At 37.3% G+C, this 9,016-nt stretch overlaps 1 protein-coding gene across 1 annotated transcript; it reads left to right on the top strand.

Annotated features, from left to right (window-relative positions):
• Positions 1 to 6,908: 6,908 nt before the first annotated feature.
• LOC121480230 (60 kDa heat shock protein, mitochondrial-like) lies at positions 6,909 to 8,802 on the top strand. Its single transcript, XM_041736607.1, is given in 5 exon segments — positions 6,909 to 7,681; positions 7,826 to 8,133; positions 8,174 to 8,338; positions 8,341 to 8,536; positions 8,538 to 8,802. Coding segments are annotated over 5 exon segments (1,707 nt in total).
• The last annotated feature ends 214 nt before the right edge of the window (positions 8,803 to 9,016 follow it).

Here is a 9,016-nt window from a genome sequence, read left to right as displayed (position 1 = left end):
TGCCAAGATCCAGACCTTTGTGTAACTTATTTGATTGAAACTTACTTTGTTGGGGATCCCTGCCTGGCTCAGTGGTTTGGCGCCTGCCTTCGGCCCAGGACGTGATCCTGGAGTCCTAGGATCGAGTCCCACGTCGGGTTTCTGCATGGAGCCTGCTTCTCCCTTGCCTGTGTCTCTGTCTCTATCCTCTCTCTCCCCTCTCTCTCTCTCTCTCTGTCACATGAATAAATAAAATCCTTAAAAAAAAAACTTACTTTGTTAAAATAATTTTGTGCCAGTTAACAATTTATTGTTTGTCAGCTGAAAAACCTCTTTTCCTTCCTGCTACACAATAGTGGAAATAATCATGTAACTTTGTAAACATTTCCCTTTGCCAGTTGGCACATGTTAAGCTTTGTCAGAGCAGAGTGCTACAGGGACCCAGCAGGAGGAAGGGTCTTTTCTTAGTTTCAGGATGCTCCTCATGGTCAACTGCCATGCACGACAGCCAACAGCACTTCTTGGGCAGCTTCCCCAGCAGGCAATTTCCCAATTCACATCCTTGCAGGAGAAATACCAGTAAGTTCCACAGCCCAGGACCTCAGCGAACATTTTCACTGTTAGGAATATCCTGTTGTATGAGGTACTGCTGCACTTTGTCTAACCAGGTTTAGGCCTTGGGAAGAAGGTTCTTTCATATTTGTTCCTTCCTTCAGGGCTCTGTCTCAGCCCAAACGGGAGGGGCTTCTTCTTGTATTTGCTCTTTTGTATTCTTTATTTTAGTAGGTAATACATTATAATTCTTTGTAGTAAACCTTCCCTGCTAAACCTACTATATAGTTTCTATTTCTTTTTTTAAAAAATTTTATTTATTCATGAGAGACAGTGAAAGAGGCAGAGACACAGGCAGAGGGAGCAGCAGGCTCCATGCAGGGAGCCTGATGTGGAACTTGATCCTGGGTCTCCAGGACCACACCCTGGGCTGAAGGCAGTGCTAAACCACTGAACCACCCGGGCTGCCCAGTTTTATCTCTTGATTGTACCCTGACTAGTACAATTTTAAGTTTCATCCCATCACTTAAAAACAAACAAAAAGGTACCAGAATGTAGTTGATTCTTTATTTTCTTATTGAGGTTTAATTTCCTTAATATGAAATTAACCATTTAAAAGTATATAATTCAGCGCATTTAATATATTCACAATGTTTCTCAACCACCACATACTCTATTTAGTTCCAAGATATTTTTATCACCCCAAAAGGACCCTCGTTAAATGATCATATCCCATTCCCCTTTGCCTCATTCCTAGAAATCACCAATCTGCTTTCTCTCTTATAAGTTTACCTATGTTGATTATTTCCTATAAATGGAGTATATGTGACCTTTTGTGCCTGACTTCATTCACATAATGTTTTCAAGCTTCACCTACATGGAGGCATATGTCATCAGTATTTCACTCCTTTTTAAGGTAACATTTCTTTCTATGTATAAACCATGTTTGCTTATCCATACACCTATTGAGAGGCATTTGAATTATTTTTTTTTAATTTTTATTTATTTATGATAGTCACACAGAGAGAGAGAAAGAGAGGCAGAGACACAGGCAGAGGGAGAAGCAGGCTCCATGCACCGGGAGCCCGACGTGGGATTCGATCCCGGGTCTCCAGGATCACGCCCTGGGCCAAAGGCAGGCGCTAAACCGCTGCGCCACCCAGGGATCCCCGGCATTTGAATTATTTATGTCTTTTAGCTATCATAAATAGTGCTGCTATAAACGTTCATATACAAGATCTGGTATATATGTCTATTTTTAAGTCTTTTGGGCAGTCACCTATAAGTGCAAATATTCGATAATAATTGTTTAAATTTTTTGATGAACTGCCAAACTGTTTTCCATTTTGTATACCCTCTGACATTGTACAATGGTTCCAGTTTCTCCACATTCTTGCCATGTTTTTCATTTTTTAAAGTTATAGCCATCTTAGTAGGTGTGAAGCAGTATTTCATTTTGGCTCTAATTTGGATTTTCCTAATAATGCTGAGGATCTTTTTTGTTTGTTGGCCATTATATATATATATATATCTGCTTGGAGAAATGTCTATTCAAGTCCTTTTCTTATTTTAAGTTAGGTTGTATGCTATTTTGTTGAGTTGGAAGAATTCTTTATATATTCTGGATAATAGACTTTTATCAAATATATGATTCTTTTTGTTTTGTTTTTTGGTTTTTTTAAATATATGATTTACAAATATTTTCTCCTATTGTTTAGGTGGTCTTCTTACTTGCTTTATAATATCCTTTGGCGCACAAAAGTTTTATGTAGTCCAAAATATCTGCTTTTCTTGTGTTGCTTGGGCTTCCATGTTATATTGAAGAATACATTGCCAAATCCAACATCATGAAGATTTAATACTATGTTTTTTTTTTTAAGATTTTATATATTTATTCATGAGAGACACGGGGAGGGAGAAGCAGGCTCTCTGTGGGAGCCTGATGCAGGACTCAATCCCAGGACCCCGAGGTCAGGACCTGAGCCAAAGGCAGATACTCAACCACTGACCCACGTAGGTGCCCCTATCCCTGTTTTTCTTGTAAAATTTTTATAGCTTTAGCCCTTATATTTACACAACTGATCCAGTTAATAGTTTTGAGTTAACTTTTTTGCAACACGTGAAGAATTAACTTCATTCCTTTGCCTGTGGATATCCAGTTGTGCCATCACCATTTGTTGAAAAACTACTATTTCCTCATTGAATGGACTTATCATGTCACTCCTATCAAAAATCAATTGCACACAGGGGTGCCTGGCTTGTTCTGTCCTTAGAGCTTGCTCAGAGTCATGAGTTCAAGCCCCACATTGGCATAGAAGTTTACTTTGAAAAAGCCATTGCACTACAAGCGTATGGGTTTAATTCAGGACTTTCAATTGTATTTCTTTTTTTTTTTTTTTTTGTATGTCTATTCTTATACCAGTACCACGGTGTTTTGATTAAGTGTAGCTTTTTTAAAAGATGTTTTTTATTTATTCATTCATTCATGAGAGACACAGAGAGAGAGAAAGGCAGAGACACAGGCAAAGGAAGAAGCAGGCTCCATACTGGGAGCCCAACACTGGACTCATTCCCGGGACTCCAGGATCACGTTCTGGGCCGAAGGCAGGTGCTAAACTGCTGAGCCACCTAGGGATCCCAAGTACAGCTTTTATATCATGTATCTTGGGCAATGTTCTATGTGTACTTAGAAAAAATGTGTATTCTCATGTTGTTGGATACAGTGTTCTATATGTGCCTGTTATGTCCAGTTGTTCTATAGTGCTGTTCAAGTCTACTTCCTTATTGGTCTTCCATCTAGATGTTCTAAAAAGGTACTGAAATCTCCAGCAATTATTATACAACTGTCTATTTTTCCTTTCAATTCTTGTCAGTGTTTGCTTCATATATTTTAAGGCTCTGTTGTTTGTATATGTTTATAATTTTTATGTCTTCTTTATTAATTTTAACTTAAACCCTCCTTTTCTCATATTACAATAGCTACCTCAGCTTTCTTGTTCTTGTTTACATCTTTTTTTTCCCATCCCTTCACGTTAAACTTTTTTGTTTCTCTGGATCTAAAGTGGGTCATGTTTGGGTCTTTAAATCTATTCTGCCAATCTCTGTCTTGAATTGATGAGTTTAATCCATTTACATTTAGGGTGATTAGTGATAATCAAGGACTGCTCTATTTTGAAATTTGTTTTCTGTGTGTCTTAACTCATTGTTCTTTGATTTCTCTAATACTGCTTTATTTTCTGTTTATTTCCAGTGTATCATTTTGACTTCCTCTTCATTTTTTTACTGTATACTTTCAGTAATTTTCTTAGTAATTTCCTTGGGTATTACAATTAACAACATAAATTTAGAAGAGTCTACTCTGACCTTATACTAACTTAGCTTCAATAGCATTCACAAACCGTTTCTATATAGCTCCATGCCCCCTTTATGTTATTGTCAAAAATTACATCTTTGTACATTATGGGTCTTCACTAAAGATTTATAATGATTGTTTTATGCATTTATCCTTCAAATCAAAAAGAAAGGAAAGAGGTGTTACATATGGGGTATAGCTTTAAGAAAGCCATGTTACTGCACAAGTGGGTTAGAAGAACATAGGGTAGAATGCTGCCTCTAAGATGGAAAGCCACCTCCATGGCAAAAAGTGCCCAAGCTTAATAAGGATCATAAAAGCCTCTAAGATGGAAAGCCACCCCCCAGTGCAAAAGCACCCAAGTTTAGTAAGGAATACAACAGAAACATTACAACCTAATTTTTAACTAGAATGCATGCTTTTCTAGCTCTGATGTCACAGACTGTAATTACTAGAAAACGACTGTCAGTTGTCTATTGTTGACTGAAACATGGCATGTGTTAATGATTACCTCGTGATCATTGCCTCAAGCACATAGCTATAATGCTGTCACAAAACCTGAGTGAATAAAAGTAATGCCATAGCCCTGCTTGGGGCTCTTGTCTATCCCTAACATTAGCCTCTCTCATCATTTCTGTGTTGGCTCCCTTGCAGGACAAAGGAGAACATTTCAGGCTTGAATAGCCTGCAACAGTTATAAATCAAGAATATAATAATACCTGTTTTATATTTACCTATGTAGTTACCTTTACTAGAGTGCTTTATTTCTGTGTATGCCTTTGAGTTCGTTTTTACTATCTTTTCATTTCACCACAAAGGGCTCCCTTTAACATTTCTTAAAAAAAAAAAGATTTTATTTATTCATGAGAGACAGAGAGTGAGAAAGAGAGAGAGAGGCAGAAGCAGAGGCAGAGGGAGAAGCAGGCTCCCCACAGCACGCTCCCCACAGCAAGGAGCTCAATGGGGGGCTCAAACCCCAGAATTATGACTTGAGGTGAAAGCAGACACAACCACTGAGCCACCAGGTGCTCCTTTAACCTTTTTTATAGACAAGTCTACAGCTTTTGTTTCTCTATTAATATCTTAATTTCTTTTTCAGTTTCTAAAGATAGTTGGCCCAGATATAAACTTCTTCATTGACAGGTTTTTTTGTTTTTGTTTTTTTCAGCAACTTAAATGTCATCCACTGTCTGCTGGCCTGTATGATGGTAATTCAGTTTTAATCTTACTCAGGATCACCTGCAGGTGATGAGTCATTTCTCTCTTGCTTCTTTCAAGATTCCTTGTCTTTGTTTTTGTTTGTTTGCTTATCTTTGGTTTCTGACAGTTTTATTTGTCTCAGTGTTAATCTCTGAGTTCAGGCTACTGGAAGTTTGATGAACTGCTTGGATTTGTAGATTCACTTGTTTTATCAAATTTGTGAGTTATTTTTTTTTCAACCATTATTTCTTCATATATTCTTTTTCTCATTAACTCTCTTTTCTTCTGGGGCTCCCATAATGCTATGCTAGTACACTTGACAGTGCCCAAAAGATTTCTTAGGCCCTGTTCATTTTTCATTTGTTTCCCTTTCCATTCCTCAGAATGGATAATTTCAATGGCCTTATTTTTGAGTTTATTGGTTCTTTCTTCACTGTAGTATATCTTTTATTTCAGATATTGTATTTTTTTCAGCTCTAAAATTTCTGATTTGTTTTTTATAATTTTCATGTCCTTACTGATATTCTCTATTTCATGAGACATCAGACTTCTGGTTTCATTCAATTCTTTCAATGGCTTCTTTTAGCTCTTTGAGAAAATTAAGACAGTTGGTTTAAAGTATTGTCGATTAAATTCAATGTCTTGGCTTTTTCAGTTATGGTGTTTGTCCATTTTTTCTTTTAGGAATGGGCCCTACTTTCTGTTTCTTTGTATGCTTTGTGTTTTTTATTGCTAAAAAGTGGATATTTTGCATATTACAATGTGTGAACTCCAGAAATCAGATTCTTTTCCCCCTCTTCCTCCCCAAGTTTTGCTGTTGTTGCTTGTTGAAGGCTGTACTTATCCATTCATTTAATGACTTCTCCAAGCCATTTTAGCAAAAATTGTTTTCCTTTTTGTATGTAGTCACTCATTCTTTGTTCCACTGTCTCAAGATTTAGCCAGTGACTGACAGACATTTCTTTAAATGATGAAACTGAGCAGCCTTCTCCTTCATTAAGTACTTCCCTGGTTGCTATAAATTTTCATAAAACTCTGGAGTTCTAAAAAGTTAATTGTTTTTGCCAGCTTAATGATAGCTTCAGTGGAGTGAGCCTCCTACTCTAGTTTCCATATCATAACTCTTAAGGTGTATTTTTTAAATGGTTTATACCATGAAATGACAAATTATTGACAGAATTTGTGAATTGCAAAAGGAAAGAATCATCTTACTTTAATACATAACTTACTTATGAACATATTCTCTATAAGACCTAGATGATTGACAAACTCTGCTGAATCTTTGAATCCTATAAATCAAGTTATTTCTCCATGCTTACCCTATTAACAATTATGTTACCCCATATGTCTTCTGAAGATCTTTTCAGTAGAATTTAAAAGTAGTAAAATGTCCTAAGCAAGTGTCTTTTAAAGGGATCTTATTCCATGTATTTGAGTAGATTTTATCAAAACTCAACTGTTATATAATATTTACAAAAACTGTAATTAGATAAAATAGTAAGACCATTTTAAAGGCATTTACCATTTTCCATTCTTTTAATATAATGATGACCATAAACTTTTACCAGACATGAACAAGACCAAATATCTTAAAATTGGGCTCTATGATTGTAAACATCTAAAGTCTCTCCTAAAAAATCATGCTACACACACAAATAAGAAACCCACCTACAGAATAATGGTGTCACATTGTAAAGACTAACATACCAGATAATTTTTCCCTCTACACATTCCATTTCTATTCAAATGAGAAATAAGCTCAGGCCCCTCAGTCGCCGCCGCTGGCCTGCCTCGCCACCCGCACGCTCTGCAGTCTCCCGCAGAAATGTTTCGATTACCCGCAGTCCTCTGCCAGATCAGGCCAGTGTCCAGAGCCCTGGCTCCTCATCTCACTTGGGGCTATGCCAAGGACGTAAAATTTGGTGCCAATGCCCAAGCCTTAATGCTTCAAGGTGTAGATCTCCTAGCCGATGCCATAGCTGCTACTATGGGGCCAAAGGGAAGAACAGTGATTATTGAACAGAGTTGGGGAAGTCCCAAAGTAACAAAGGATGGTGTGACCGTAGCAAAGTCAATCGACTTAAAAGACAAATATAAAAATATAGGCGCTAAACTTGTTCAAGATGTTGCCAATAACACAAACAAAGAGGCTGGGGATGGCACCACTACTGCTACTGTCTTGGAACACTCTATTGCCAAGGAAGGCTTTGAGAAGATTAGCAAAGGTGCTAATCCTGTGGAAATCAGGAGAGGTGTGATGGTAGCTGTTGATGCTGTAATCGCTGAACTTAAGAAGCAGTCTAAACCCATGACAACCCCTGAAGAAATTGCTCAGGTTGCTACAATTTCTGCAAATGGAGACAAAGAAATTGACATCATTTCTGATGCAATGAAAAAGGTTGGAAGAAAAGGTGTCATCACAGTAAAGGATGGAAAAACACTGAATGATGAATTAGAAATTATTGAAGGCATGAAGTTTGATTGAGATTATATTTCTCCATACTTTATTAATACATCAAAAAGTCAGAAATGTGAATTCCAAGATGCCTATGTTCTATTGAGTGAAAAGAAGATTTCTAGCATCCAGTGCATTGTACCTTGATGCTACTTGAAATTGCCAATGCTCTTGAAATTGAAATTTCCAATTTCAATTGGAAAAATTGAAATTGAAATTTGAAATTGCCAATGCTCTTGAAAATGAAATTTTCATTTTGAAAATTTGAAATTTTCAAATTTCAAATTGAAATTTGAAATTGCCAATGCTCACCGTAAGTCCTTGGTCATAATTGCTGAAGATGTTGATGGAGAAGCTCTGAGTACACTTGTTTTAAATAGGCTAAATGTCAGTCTTCAGGTTGTGGCAGTCAAAGCTCCAGGTTTTGGTGACAATAGAAAGAACCAGCTTAAAGATATGGCTATTGCTACTGGTGGTACAGTGTTTGGGGAAGAAAGATTGACTCTAAATCTTGAAGATGGTCAGCCTCATGACTTAGGAAAAGTTGGAGAGGTCATTGTGACCAAAGATGATGCCATGCTTTTAAAAGGAAAAGGTAAAATAAATAAATAAATAAATAAAAATAAAAGGAAAAGGTGACAAGGCTCAAGTTGAAAAACGTTTTCAAGAAATCATTGAGCAGTTAGATATCACAACTAGTGAATATGAAAAGGAAAAGCTGAATGAGCATCTGGCAAAACTCTCAGTTGGAGTAGCTGTGTTGAAGGTTGGTGGGACAAGTGATGTTGAAGTGAATGAAAAGAAAGAGTTACAGATGCCCTCAATGCCACAAGAGCTGCTGTTGAAGAAGGCATTGTTCTGGGAGGGGGTTGTGCCCTGCTTCGGTTCATTCCAGCCTTGGATTCAATAACTCCAGCTAATGAAGATCAAAGAATTGGTATCGAAATCATTAAGAGAACAGTCAAAATTCCTGCAATGGCCATTGCTAAGAAGGCAGGAAGGATCGTTGATAGTTGAGAAAATTATGCAGAGTTCCTCAGAAGTCGGTTATGATGCTATGCTTGCAGATTTTGTGAATATGGTGGAAAAAGGAATCACTGATCCAACTAAGATGGTGAGAACTGCTTTATTGGATGCTGCTGGAGTGGCCTCTCTGTTAACTACAGCAGAAGTTGTAGTCACCGAAATTCCTAAAGAAGAGAAGGACCCAGGAATGGGTGGAACGGATGGAATGGGAGGTGGTATGGGAGGTGGCATGTTCTGATTCCTAGAATAGTGCTTTACCATTCTTAATGAACTGTGAGAGGAAGCTCAAGGCTCTGTTCCTCAACCATAACTTCAGAGAAGTCAGTTAAAGGAAATGACTGAAGAAAAAGCTGGCTGATGTTTAAGAAAATCGCTATAACCATCAGTTACTGGTTTCAGTTGACAACATATAATGGTTTACTGCTGTCATTGTCCATGCCTACAGATAATTT

This window comes from Vulpes lagopus, chromosome 21 (genome assembly GCF_018345385.1).
Source record: "Vulpes lagopus strain Blue_001 chromosome 21, ASM1834538v1, whole genome shotgun sequence".
Lineage (NCBI taxonomy): Eukaryota > Metazoa > Chordata > Mammalia > Carnivora > Canidae > Vulpes > Vulpes lagopus.
The sequence above is the reverse complement of the archived record's forward strand: the minus strand, read 5'-3'. Positions and strand labels throughout refer to the sequence as shown.